At 58.3% G+C, this 13,027-nt stretch overlaps 1 protein-coding gene across 1 annotated transcript; it reads left to right on the top strand.

Moving 5' to 3' along the window:
- Positions 1-5,569: 5,569 nt before the first annotated feature.
- On the top strand, positions 5,570-9,769 carry LOC144268356 (prospero homeobox protein 1-like). The gene is made up of 4 exons (XM_077823149.1): positions 5,570-6,774; positions 8,556-8,664; positions 9,095-9,289; positions 9,584-9,769. Exons 1-4 carry the CDS (start codon positions 5,777-5,779, stop codon positions 9,767-9,769), a joined length of 1,488 nt encoding a protein of 495 aa, XP_077679275.1. The 5' UTR covers positions 5,570-5,776.
- Positions 9,770-13,027: the final 3,258 nt, after the last annotated feature.

Raw genomic sequence — 13,027 nt, 5'->3', positions numbered from 1 at the left:
GCACACGCGTCCTTGCCAGAGGATCTCAGAGAGGAGAGTAGGGACTAGTGGTTTAGCGTGGGGGGAGGGCTGGGGCGGGAGCTAGGACTCCTGGGTTCTATCCCTAGCTCTGGGAATGGGATGGGAATCCCAAATCTTGGCAGAGTTTAAAATGACCCAGGTTTTTGAGACTAAAGCCCGAGGCCTGCTCATCTGGGGGGTAGTGCGCCCTACAGGATGCCCACCAGAAGCATAGTTGGATGCCAGAAAAGAGAGCCATGCGCCTTGGCCGATGGTTGGGATAGAACATTTTCCTTTGTGCTTTGTTCCTGTGGTTCAGTAATTGATACCTGGGTTTGACGAAGGCTCTTAGGGGTAGCTGTAACCCACTAGTTACAAAAAGAAAAGGAGTACTTGTGGCACCTTAGAGACTAACCAATTTATTTGCGCATAAGCTTTCGTGAGCTACAGCTCACTTCATTGGATGCTATAGCTCACGAAAGCTTATGCTCAAATAAATTGGTTAGTCTTTAAGGTGCCACAAGTACTCCTTTTCTTTTTGCGAATACAGACTAACACGGCTGTTACTCTGAAACCACTAGTTACAGGCTCCCAGAGGGAAGATCTGCTGGTACCTGAACACAGCAGGCCCGGGATGGGCCCAGATGTAGCCCAGCACCCAGGCCAAGAGTAGGAGAATCACAAGATTCCTCCTTGAGAGAGGCGAAGGCCAGAGACCTGAGGAGGTTGTGCTCATACAGAAAAGGGGTTTCCCACTGTTTCCCGTTTCCTACTCCCCGCCTCCTGGAGCCTGCTGGTCTCCCTGGCCTGGGGCCAGATCAGAGCCAGTTCCCCTTGGAGAGGAAAGGCCCTTTGTCCCATTCCTCACACCCATGATCTAGCCAGTCCCCCTACCTGGGGCTGGATCAGAGCCACTGCCCCAAAATGGGGATGGGGAAAGGCTTGTGTCCCATTCCCCAACCCCCTAAACCAGCCAGTCTATCTGCTGTAAGGCCAGATTTGAGCTAGGGCCCCCTATAGGGGAAAAGCCCCATATCCTATCCCCAAGCCCCCCTGAGCTAGCCAGGCCCCCAGTCCTGGGACTAGATTAGAGTTGATGCCCCTTATAGGGGAAAGACCCCATGTTCCATTTCCTGCCCGGTGGCTGGATCGGAGCTGATGTCCCCTAAAGAGGGAAGGACCTACCCCTCTGAGCCAGCTGGTCCCCCTCACCTGGGGCTGGATGGAAGCCAGTGCCCCCTAGAGGTGAAAGGTGCTGTATCCTATTCCCAGGCCTCCTGAGCCTACCAGTCTCCCACTCAGGCCAGACTGGAGCTAGCTAGCACCATCTAGGAAAAAACCCATGTCCCATTCCCAGGCACCCTTGTGTATCCCCAGGATGGGTGGGGGGTGTCTATAACTCAGAATCCGACAGCCTGAGAATCTGGGCTGTGTTTATTTCCCTGCAAGGTGCCTCTCCCTCCCTCCCCTTTATGGTGTCCAATTAAATCTTAAAACAACTCAGGCAAACACACAGCAGCCTCTCAAGAGGAACTGGAGGCCCATGTTCTCACGGGGCCCAGCTGGGACTGATAAGCTGGGACCTTCCAGCCCCTGGGAAACTCCTGCCCGTGATGTCTGTGACGGGGTAAGTGACAGATCCTCAGGTAATGGATGAGGGGCCTGTCTCTCCCAGGAGATTAATGAATCTGCTTATCTGGAGCTTTTATTAGTCTGGGGAATTTTGCCATCATCAGAGCAGGTGACTCTGTTCCGTAGTGATCCAGATGGGTCACGTCTGCCCTTTAAGGTGGTGCTCCAGGGGCTAGGCTGCTGGCCTGGGACTCAGGACAGCTGAGTTCAATTCCTAGCTCTGCTGCAAATTCTATGGGTGATCATCCACTCTGTGACTCAGGTTGCCTGTCTGACAAATGGGAAGAATAATCCTGCCTTTGTCCATGACTGCAAACTCTTCAGGGCAGGAGACTGTCTCTCACTCTGTGTCTGTGCAGTGCCTGGCCCAAAGGGGACCCCAGTCCCAGCTGCGGATTGTGGAGCACTCAGAACAACAGGGGCCCCAGTCTCAGTCATGGGTCTGTGCAGCACCCAGGATGACAAGGGTTCTGATCCCCATTGTGAGTCTGTACAGTGCCTGACTCAATGGGTACTGTGTGTCCACACATGAAAACAGCTGGCAGGTCTCTGGTCCCATGGGTCACCTATGGCACTGGTCACAAAGAACCAGGAGGATCTGTCTGCCAGTGTGCAAGGGAGTTTGCCAATCTGCGCACCTTCCAGAATTGCCCCAGGCAGGGAGCAGATACTGGGTGGGTGAAGGGAATAGGCCCTTAAATACCTTGTGGGCAGAAGAGTGGAGTTTAGTGATTAGAGCGGGGCTGCTGGGAGTCAGGATTTCTATTCCCAGAGCCATGACTTCCCCCCATGCCTCCAGGGGAACAACTCCCTGCACTGGGGTGTGCAACTCTGTGCAAAGACCCTATGGGTCCCTGGAACTCTGCTGTGTCAAAGGGGCATGAAAACAGGCCCTGATAATGCCAGCAAGCAGAAAACAAGAGGCGCGGAGTGGCCGGGGTGGGGGCTGGAGATTAAGGGCTGAATGGAGGCAGTGAATGGGCCAGGCAGCGCGGGGGGGGGGCACAAATCCTTTGGACGCATCGAGACGTGAATATAGGAGCAGACACAGCACTTGTGCCTAAGCCCTGGCCTGCCACCCACGTACGGGGCTGGGTGGTTATTGTGGCGGCCACAGGCCCAGACTAATCCACCCGCATTCCTGATGGGTTGGCTAAAGGCTTCTCCCAGGGTTAGCTCATTAAACCAGCCCTGGGGAGTGGGTCTGGGATGAGTGGGGAAGAGACCCTTAAAGACCCTGTGGGCAGGGGAGCAGGGTGGAGCATTGAGGATTGGGGATATGGGAATCAGGACTCCTGGGTTGTGTCCACACCACAGGAATGGGAGTGATGTCTTGTCATTGGAACAGCAGGGCTTGGGAGGCAGGTTCTGTCCCGACTCAGGGAGGGGAGTGTTGACAGCTAGATAGTGGGCCCTATGTGAAGCAGTGTGGGTACGCCTGGCTGTGAGCATTGGGTGTGGTTGTGCATGAGGAAGGTGTCTGAATGCGAGTGGGTACATGTGTTTAGGGGAGGGGGTTGTCTGTTTGAACAGCTGCCCCATAAATGTCGCAGTTTTAGGTTGCAATTCCCCCTGTCCCCTTCCCTCCTCCTGGGACTCCACAGATCCCAACCACGTAGGACCCCCCAGACCCTGTTGATCCCCTCCCCCACTGGGGTCACATTGACTGACACACACACACACTCACTCACTCACTGTGGCCCCTTGGATTCTGGCAGGTCCCTTCGTGCTCCGAGGCTGCCCCGGCTGCCAGCTGCCTGAGGGGAAGTACCGTTGTATTTATGGTGTGATTTACAGCACCCCAGAGTGGCAGCTGGGAGGCGAGGGCTGTAGCCACCTGACTTAGCCAAAGGTCTGGGGACTGGAGCAGCTGGGAGCCAGGATTCTTGGGTTCTATTCCAGCTCTGGAAGGGCAGTGAGTTCTAGTGGGACAGGGTCAGGAGTGGGAACTTGGAGTCAGGACTTCAAGTTCTCCCCCCAGCTCTGGGAAGGCAGTGGGGTGTAATGGGTGTTAGAGCAGGGGGGCTGGGAGTCAGGACACCTGGGTTCTCCCCCCTGTTCTGGGAGGGGAACAAGGTGTAATGGGTTAGAGTGGGGGGCTGTCAGGATTCCTGGGTTCTCTCCTCAGTTCTGGGAGGGGGGTGGCTTCCTGTGTCCACTTATTTCCTAGCATTTCCTTCTCCCTTAATGGTCTCCAGGACTTGGCTCTTCCTTTTGGCATCTGGGTCCAGCTTGTCCCTCCTCCCACTCTGCCTCAGGATTGACAAGGGGATAACCCTCTGCCCAATCATGGTTCAGCTCCTCCCCTACTACTGGCATTCCCCTCCCCCCACGTGGGGCTGTGTCCCCGTGGTGTGATGTCACCAGAGGAATGACCCAGGTCCTTCCTGGCTCTGTCAATCAGTGTGGCAGAGACTAGCTGGCATCAGGAATCAGGGCTCAGGGGCTCTCCCCAGGGTGGGCACCTGCCAAGCGGTGAGTCAGAATACCATCTGCCCCTGGCACCTGCCTTCAGGTGCCAGCATGGGCAAAAGGGGCAGAGTCAACTGGGGACTTCCAGGGCACCCCAGGGATGCTGGGGAGGAGGGGGAACAGAGGTCATGGGGGTTCAGGAGCAGGGTGGGGAAGTTGAGGGGAGGCAGGGTCTGGGTGAGGAGAAGCTGGAATTGGAATATAAGGGTTGGCATACAGGGAGCAGGGGAAGGCTGGGAGTTGGGTGCAGAGTTTGGATCAGGTGATGCTCAGGGTTTGGGGCCAGGGAAGGTCTGGGGGTGCGGTGCAGGGGGTGAAGCAGGGTTGCAGAGGGGCTGGGGGATTGGGCTAATTAGGGGAGCCAGAGGGGATGCAGGGCTGGGGGGTAGGAAGGTCCGGGTTGGGGGTGCAGGAAGAGGTTAGGGGAGAGCTGGGATGGGAAATGCAAGGGAACAGGGAAGGTCTGGGTGGAGGATGTAGGAGGGCTGAAAGGAGGCAGGTTCTGGGTGGGAAGATGTAGAGGGCTGGCTGGGGGGAGACAGGTGGAGGATGCTGCGGGAGGCAGGGCCTGGTTCGGAGGATGCAGGGTGGCAGAAGGGAGGTAGGGGACTTACCTGTTTACTATAAAGTTTAGCCAGAGTGAGAGTCACAGATCCCAGAATCCTGCTGCTGCCCCCCTCCAGCCAACGTCATGGGGGTTGTTAGATGCCCGTTGCCCCATCCTCCTGCTTTCTACCCATAACACAGCCTGTTCCTAGTAGGGGTTTGGGGGGCGGGGGAGGGGGGTGGGAGGAGGAGGGGTTGCACTCTTGTGTCAGGATAAAAACAATGGAGAGCAGCATCCTGGCCCTGAAGGAGTCGGGGAGGGGGGTCTGAGGCGAGGGCTGCGGGGAGGGGGGCAGGGATCTCAGCAGGATGGCCTGCCACAGCCTGGGGCAGCGAGGGGATCACAGCAGAGGAGAGGCGGGGGGGGGGCTGCTGGAAGGGGGACAGGGCGCTCTCAGAGGGGGAACTGGGAGGTCTGCCATAGCCCAGGCCTGGGTGGATGTGGGGGCAGGGGATGGAGGGTTGGGGGCACTGTGCGTGGTGCAAAACAGGGGGTTGTTAGGTTTGTATCAGGCCCACACGCGTCTGCCTTCTCAGGGAGCAGCCAGAGGCCTGTTTGCTTTGGCCAGAGACCATGGAGGGGAGAGTTTGCTGGGGGCGGGGGGAGAGTGAACCTTTGCTCTAGTGGCACCTCTGCCTACAGCCCTTAAATGGCCCTGCACCCTCCCCTAACCTGTTAGCCCAAGGTCCACCAGCTGGGATCTCTGCATGAGCCAGCTGTATTAACCCCTTCCAACTCCTGCCCCACCTTTAGGTTGGGGTTGAGACAGACCCCACCCCACCACACAGAGCGGGATCCTCTGAGAAAAGCCAAAGAAGGAGCAGGTTGGGGGAGTCAGTAGGGGGCACTCTCCCTTCACCGTCAGTGCCCTAGTGTGGTGCTAGCGGGTGCTGTGCTGCAGGGAGTGGGGCAGGTTCTCAGTAGGGGGACTCTCCCCTTGTATTCAGTGTTGACCCTAATGCCCCAGAGCAGTACTGGGGGCGCTGTGTTGCAGGAGGGAGCACAGTGCACAGCCGGCTCCACAACTCCCATGTGTCTGATCTTTTTTGCAGACTCCCAACAACGATGTCCTTCTCCGGCACCAATCTCAAGCTGGAGCGGCTAGAGGAGCAGCAGCTGGAGGACCCCGGCTACCAGCTCAGCCTCCAGAACCAACCTAGGGGCTGTGGGGACATGGCGGCCCCTTACCCTGACAGTGATCTCATTTCCCAATGGCTGCGCAGGAGTGTGAAGGCCAAGCTGGTGGAGGCCTGTGACTTGGGCGAGTCTTCCCAGGGGGATGGGGAGGTCCCGGCGAAGAGGGGTCTGGATCCAGAAAGTGCCAAGGACTTTGTCTGGGCTAAGCGGGCCCGGGTAGAGAACATCGTGTGCAGCATCAGCAGCTCATACCGTGATGGGGGCCTGGAAGAAGGAGGCTCTGGGTATGGCCGCTCCCGCCGGGCCCAGGAACGGAGCCAGCTCAAGCAGCAGCTGGAGAAGATGCGTGAGCAAGTGTTCCAGCTGCAGGAGAAACTGTGCCAGATCTACAGCGGGGTGGCCCAGGAGGAAAGAAGCAACATGGGGGCAGCCTGGTCCCAGGAGCCAAGCAGAGTTGGAGCCAGCACCCGGCATCCTGGGGAAGGGAGTAGGCACCCTGGCACCCTGGCCGAGGCCCTGAAGGAGGAGCTTGGGGCAGCCATGACCCAGGTGGTGGACACGGTCATGCAGGTGTTTGCCCGCCAGCAACCCCCACCGGAGGAGCCCCCCTGCAGTTACCCAAGTGACCAGACAGAGGCACTGCCCCTAGTGGTGAGGAAGAGCTTGCCCCGTGCCCCCCCAGAGCTGGTGGCCAGCACCTTCCCCCAGCCCATGGCTGTGCCCCCATACCTGGCTGCCTTCAAGGACAGAGCAGCAGGAGAGGCCTACTGGGAGAGCGTGAGCCTGCGCACCAAGCTGTCCTCACGCCACCTGCTGCAGCCGCACTGTGCCCTCTTCCAGCTGGCAGGGCCAACTGACCACCAACTCCCCAAGAGTCAGGCCACGGAGACGCACCATGGCCAGGAGCCAGCACTCTACAGGCCCTCAATATCCTTTAGTAGCCGGCCAGGACTGGGGTAGAGTGGGGAGAGGATCTGATTCCTGCCCCACACTTCCCTCACACATCCTGCCCCCAACTAACCCACACACATTCACCCCCGACACACACATCCTGTCCCCCACTGACCCATGCATACACCCTACCCACAACTAACCCACACAGGTTCACCCCTTTCAAATGCACCCTGCCCTCCACACTCTGCCCCAAACTAACCCACACACATTCACCCCCATGCACATCCTGACCCACTCACACAGTCTGACCCGCACACACACTAACCCACACACCCTGTCCCCCCCGATCCACACACACTGCCCCCCCAATCCTGCTCCCAACTAGCCCACACGCATTCACTCCACACACACAACCTATCCTCCACTGATCCACCACACACACACTCTGCCCCAAGCCAACCTACACACATTCACCGTCCACGCACACACAGTTTCCCATAGACCCACACGCGGGCATCCCCTTGCTGAACTCCCACACACTGGCCCCTGCCTCATATACATATACTGACCTGGACATCCACATACAGCCTCTTCCTTCTCCCTCCCCCGGCCCATATGCAGCATACCCACACCCATACACATACTCCTGTCCCCCCATCTCACGCACACCCCATACACTCATTGAGCCCTGCCATCAGCTCAGCCAGCCCTCCCCTCTGGCCTTGCCCTGCTCCACTCCACACCTGCTCTCATCTTGCTGCCACCTGTGAGGCATTGGCAGGGCAGGTGTTAGCATCACCTGCTCCCTCCACACCACCCACCCACCGCTAGTCCCCTGAGGCCTGGCGTAGGTTTAATGGTTAACCAGGCTGAGCCGGACCCTAAGCTGATTGCACCAGCTCAGAAAGAGCTTCCTCCTGAAACCCACTAGGCACCTGCTGGGAATAATCCCCGGGATTAGTGGGGGTGGGCTGGCAAAGACACTCCTGCTGTCCCCCCATCCTACACACTGCTCGCTCTACGCACTGCCCACCCTACACGCTGCCCTGCATCCTACACACTGCTTCCCACCCTACACACTGCCCCCTCCCCTGACTGCCTCCCACCCTACACACTCCCCCCTCTCCCCGCTGTCCCGCGCCCTACATGCTGCCCCCTCCCCTGTCCTGCACGCTGTCCCCCATCCTACATACTGCCTCCTCCCGACTGCCTCCCACCCTACACACTGCCCCTTCCTGCTGCTATCCCCCGCCCTACATGCTGCCCCCTCCCCTAACTGCCCTCCAGTATACACACTGCTTCCTGTCCGCCGCTCTACACACTGCTCTCTCCCCCCACTGTCCCCGCCCTACATGCTGCCCCCCTCCTGACTGCTTCCCGCCCCACGTGCTGCCCCCCTCTCGACTATCCCCTACCCTACACACTGCCCCTCCCTGACTGCCTCCCCCATACTGCCCTGTCCCTTTACAGCCATCTCCCCTACACTGCCCCTCCCCCGAAAGCCCCCATACACACTGCTACACACACATACACCCCACACACACAACCTATGACCCACTGACCCCCTCTCTCTTTACAGCCTGAGCTGAGCTGCCGGGGTGGAGATAAGAGATTGAGAGGTGAGATTCGTGGGGTACAATGGGGAGGAGGGGCTGGGAGTCAGGACTCTCCTGGGTTCTATTCTCAGCTCATGGTCAGGGGTCACTGCTTTCTTGGGGGGGGGCGGGGGACAGGGGCAGTCTGCTCTCTGGAGGGCCTTGGAGTGAGGTGCCCCCATTATAGCCCTTACCCTGGTTGCTCCTTAACCCCATCATTCCCAGGAGGGCCTCACCCCTGGGCACCTGAAGAAGGCCAAGCTGATGTTCTTCTACACTCGCTACCCCAGTTCCGGGACGCTCAAGACCTATTTCTCCGACGTCAAGGTGGGTCCTTCAGAACCTCCCCAACTCTGGGACAGTTTGACCATGGACCCTCCCCATGGATCCAGGCCCCCTTCTGTATAGCCCATGCAGGTCCTCTAGCACCATCCATCCATGGAGGGAGGGTCCCTTCCCCCCGCCCCCCCCCCCACTGACCCTGTTGCCAGAAACAGACACTTAGGTAGATCATGTGACGAGAGATGTGACGGGGGGGAATTGGACTGTCCTTTTCCCAGGGAGCTGGAGGGAAGGAAGGGGGATTGGACCCCTGTTTGCAGGGAATTGGGGGGCAGGAAGGGGAGATTGGACCCCCCCTTTTCCCAGGAAGTTGGGGCAGGGAATGTGGGTCACTCTTCCGTTTTCAGTGAATTGCGGGACTGAGGCCCAGGGCTGCGTTGATGGCATCGTCTCTCTCCTCTTGCTGTCCCCACAGTTCAATCGCTGCATCACGTCCCAGCTCATCAAGTGGTTCAGCAACTTCCGGGAGTTCTTCTACATCCAGATGGAGAAGTTCTCACGCCAGGCATTGAGCGATGGGGTGCTCAGCGTCGAGATGCTGACTGTCACCCGGGACTCGGAGCTGGCACGTGTCCTCAACCAGCACTACAACAAAGCCAATGACTATGAGGTGGGCAGGGAGGCAGGCAAAGTGGGGCACACAGACCGGGTGGAGATTTGGGAGGGGCCCCGTAAGTGGGGCACGTGGGTGGGAAGGGGAGCACAGGCCAAGTTGGGGATTGGGGAGGGATCCCGGCTGAGGTGAGGAGTGCAGGCCTGGGGTGATCTTGGCAGCATGGGAGCAATTGACAAGAGGAAACTGACCTTGGGGGAGGAATAAAAGAGCCCTGCTAAGACCCCTCCTGCGCCAGGTGTCACCAGTCCTGACAGGGTGATGCCCTCATGTCTTTTTCCCCCCACCCAGATCCCCAGCAAGTTCCTGGAGGTCTCCCAGATCACCCTGCGTGAATTCTTTAGTGCCATCTCCCGGGGCTGTGATGCTGACCCCTCCTGGAAGAAATCCATCTACAAGGTTATCTGCAAACTGGAGTGCGACATACCCGATGCCTTCAGATCCCCCCATGGTCTGCCAGACACTGTGCATGAGTGACTGGGGGAGGGGCGCTGCAGAGTTGGGGTCCTTGGCGGGGGGGGAGGGGGGAGGGCTCTGGTAATTTATTGCTGATGTAATCCACAATGTTGCTAAATTGCTGGCTGAGGTCGGGGTGGCCTTGACACCACCCACATTTCAAAATTATCCTCCCCACACATAGCAGAGAAGGTTGCATTGGGAGAGTGTAGGGACTGCAGGCCAGGGAGGGATCCCAGCAGTGGGGGAGGCAGGCGGCATGGGGAGCATAGGAAAGGAATGGGGATGGGGGAGGGAGGCAGGCAGTGTGGGGAGCACAAGAAAGGAATGGGGATGGGGGAGGGATCCCAGCAGTGAGGGAGGCAGGCGGCGTGGGGAGCACAGGAAAGGAATGGGGATGGGGGAGGGATCCCAGCAGTAGGGGAGGGAGGCAGACAGCGTGGGAAGTGCAGGATGGTGGAGGCAGGCTTGTGGGAGCACAGGCCGGGGGTGGGGATGGAGGAGGGATCCCAGCAATTGCAGGGGAGGTGGTGTGGGGAGCGCAGGCTGGGGAGTGGAGCCGGGGGAGGGATCCCAGCAGTGAGGGAGGCGGCTGGCATGGGGAGCACAGACCAGGTACAGGTGAAAGTTTCTTCTTGGGGTGGGATCTACAGCTAGGAACAGTACCCACATGGGGCCCATCCACACCCTAAGCAGTGGGTGGTTTGTGTTAGTGGCTGCACTTGCCCACGTCCATGAGTTTAAGGCCTGTGGGAGGAGGGAGGGGGGTGGCGGGGAGAGGGGCTTGTGCTTCCCAGTGTATGTATTGCTGAGACTTCACGCTCCCTCTGGACCCTGCCAATAAAGACACATTGAAAAGCTGCTGTCTGTCTCCTGGGGTTGGGTCTGGGACTGGGGTGCTGGGGTTAAATTCCAGCGGGTGCATGTGCCAGATCACCCTACCCATAGCCCTGTGTGTGAGCCCAGAACATCAGCAATTCATACTCCCCTGGTCTGGGGGTTCTGGAGGAATTTGGAGGCAGTGTTGTCCAGTGGTTAGGGCACTACCTTGGGAGTCAGGACACCTGGCTCTGCCAAACTTCATGTGACCTCGGGCATATCATGTAACCTTTCCATGCCTTGACTTTTGCATCAAATGGGGAAAATTATCCTTCCCCTTGTCTGCTTAGGTTCTTTGGGGCAGGGACTCTCTCTTGCTGTGTGTTTGTGCAATACTGGGTAAAATGGGCCCCCCGATCTCAGTACGGGTCCTGTGCAGCACCTGGCATGACGGGGGCCACAGTCTCAGTTGTGGGTCTGTGCAGTGCCTGGCACCATGGAGCCCCGATCTCTGGGGGCGGGTCTCTAGCTACTATTGTACACAAACAGTACCAGGCCTGAGACTGGAGTCAAGACTCAGGTGATGTGATACTGCCTTTGAGGGGGGCCAGTGGGGCGATGATTTGCTGATGCCTATGCGGATGAGACGCTGCCAACTTGTGGGGATTAGGAAGTGTGGAGAAAGAGAGAGAGCCAGAGTGAGTGCGGAGGACAATTCCTCCACCCCCCATCTGGATCCTGAATAATTAAATGGCTGCCCTGCTCAGGTGGCTGAACAGCTGGTGGTGCATTTTAAAATTACAAATCCCTCCCCGCCTGGCCCAGCTGCAAATGGCCAGATTAATACACCCGATTAACCGTGGGGGGAGGGAGGGATGATGTTAGCATGATGGCCTCAAAGCCCAAGGTTCTGCTGGCAACCCCACAAGCCTAGAGCCGCCCCCGTGCTGTGGAATCCTGTCCCCTAGTCCCTGTGGGGGAGGATTTCTCAGCAGAAGCTAAAGGTGACCTCAGTCTGCACAATCATTGCAGGATTTTTCCAAAGCTTTCTGCTTAAAGACACTGGGAGGAACTAGGGGACATAAAGAGCTTTGGGGGAGGGGCTAGTTTGAATTAGATGGGGTGGAGGAGTGACCTGAGGGATGGGGCAGAATGACCAGAGGGGTGGAGGAGTGACCAGAGGGGCTCAGAGTCCAGCAGTCTCCTGCTTTGGTACTGAGAGGCGGTGGAGTTTGCCAAGGACTCTTAAAATGCAGTAACTGGTGGCCACCGCGCAGGGAGGGGGGGTGGAATGTGATATGGGGTCTATCAGCTCTGGGTACCAATCCCGATCCAACCCCAGGTCAGAGGGAGTTGGGAGAATGGGTGATGGCTGCTGCTTATACAGGGATTCTTCGGGTAGCACGAAGATGCGGCCGCTATTTATACAGGGATCCTTCGCCTGGCACTGAGATGTAGCTGCTGCTGGGATGGGCACCGCAGCTGTTTATACATGGCTCCCTCCCTCATCGGTGCTGAGATGCAGTCGCCTCTGGGGTGGGGCATGGGAACTGTTTATACAGAGCTCTCTCGCTCAATGCTGAGAGGCAGCCACCTCTGGGGAGGGGTGTGGGAGCCATTTACACAGGGATTTCTTGCCCATGCTGAGATGTAGCTGTTTCTGGGGCAGGGAAAGCACAGAAACACTACCCAACCGATGGGACAGCAGAAGAAGTACACTCCTGTAACCAGCTGGTCGGTAGGAGGCCAAATTGAATGGGCCATGTTGGAATTTGGCCAGATAGTGGGGGCTCTTGGGGAAAGTGCTAGGCAGGTTTAGTGACCAGGCGGTGTCAGTGAGCCTCATTTTGAAATCTCATGTTAAGGTCAGCAGCACAGCACCCCTTAGCCGAGGCACTGGGGTCAGCATTGATTGTGAGGGCAGAGCGCCCCCTACTGAGCCTCTGTCCTGCTCCCTGCACAGCACCGACTCAGCCTGCCCCTGCTTAGCAGTGCTTAGCTAGAGAATTATATCTCCCCACCCCTTAGCCACCGGCCACAGGGGTGAGAGAGGGGATGACAACCCATAGCTGCTGTACTGCAGTGAGCAGGAGGAGCTGGGGCCAGCAGTCTGGGGTGGAGCAGAGAAGAGGCTGCCTGCCCAAATCCAGGGGTGGCTGTAGATGGATCCCATTGCAAAGTGGCTGGAACTAACACGTCTTCCTTTCGCTTTCCCAGCCCCAATCCCTGCAGGAAAGAGTGGGAGACACCTAGGACCCGCAAGCTGGGAGCTGCCATCGCTGCGAGGCTGCTGCTACTCCATCGGGGCCGGGAGCTGACCCCATAGTCTTGGGACAGAGACCAAAGGGTAAATGAGAGCTGTCGGTTTGGTACAGAGCCCTCGTAACGTGCGACTGCTCCTTCAGTCTGTGCCAGCATGTGGGGCTTGCTGGGCTGGAGGCTCTCCCCCTCCCCGTTGGT

This window comes from Eretmochelys imbricata, chromosome 7 (assembly GCF_965152235.1).
Source record: "Eretmochelys imbricata isolate rEreImb1 chromosome 7, rEreImb1.hap1, whole genome shotgun sequence".
In the NCBI taxonomy this organism is placed as follows: Eukaryota; Metazoa; Chordata; order Testudines; family Cheloniidae; genus Eretmochelys; species Eretmochelys imbricata.
This window is presented reverse-complemented; position numbering and strand designations above follow the sequence as displayed.

Coding starts and splice junctions, on each gene's coding strand:
- LOC144268356 (XM_077823149.1), top strand. CDS start 5,777: ATGTCCTTCTCCGGCACCAATCTCAAGCTGGAGCGGCTAGAGGAGCAG. Junction 6,775..8,555: donor CCAGCACTCTACAGGCCCTC/AATATCCTTTAG, acceptor TTAACCCCATCA/TTCCCAGGAGGGCCTCACCC. Junction 9,290..9,583: donor ACAAAGCCAATGACTATGAG/GTGGGCAGGGAG, acceptor CCCCCCACCCAG/ATCCCCAGCAAGTTCCTGGA.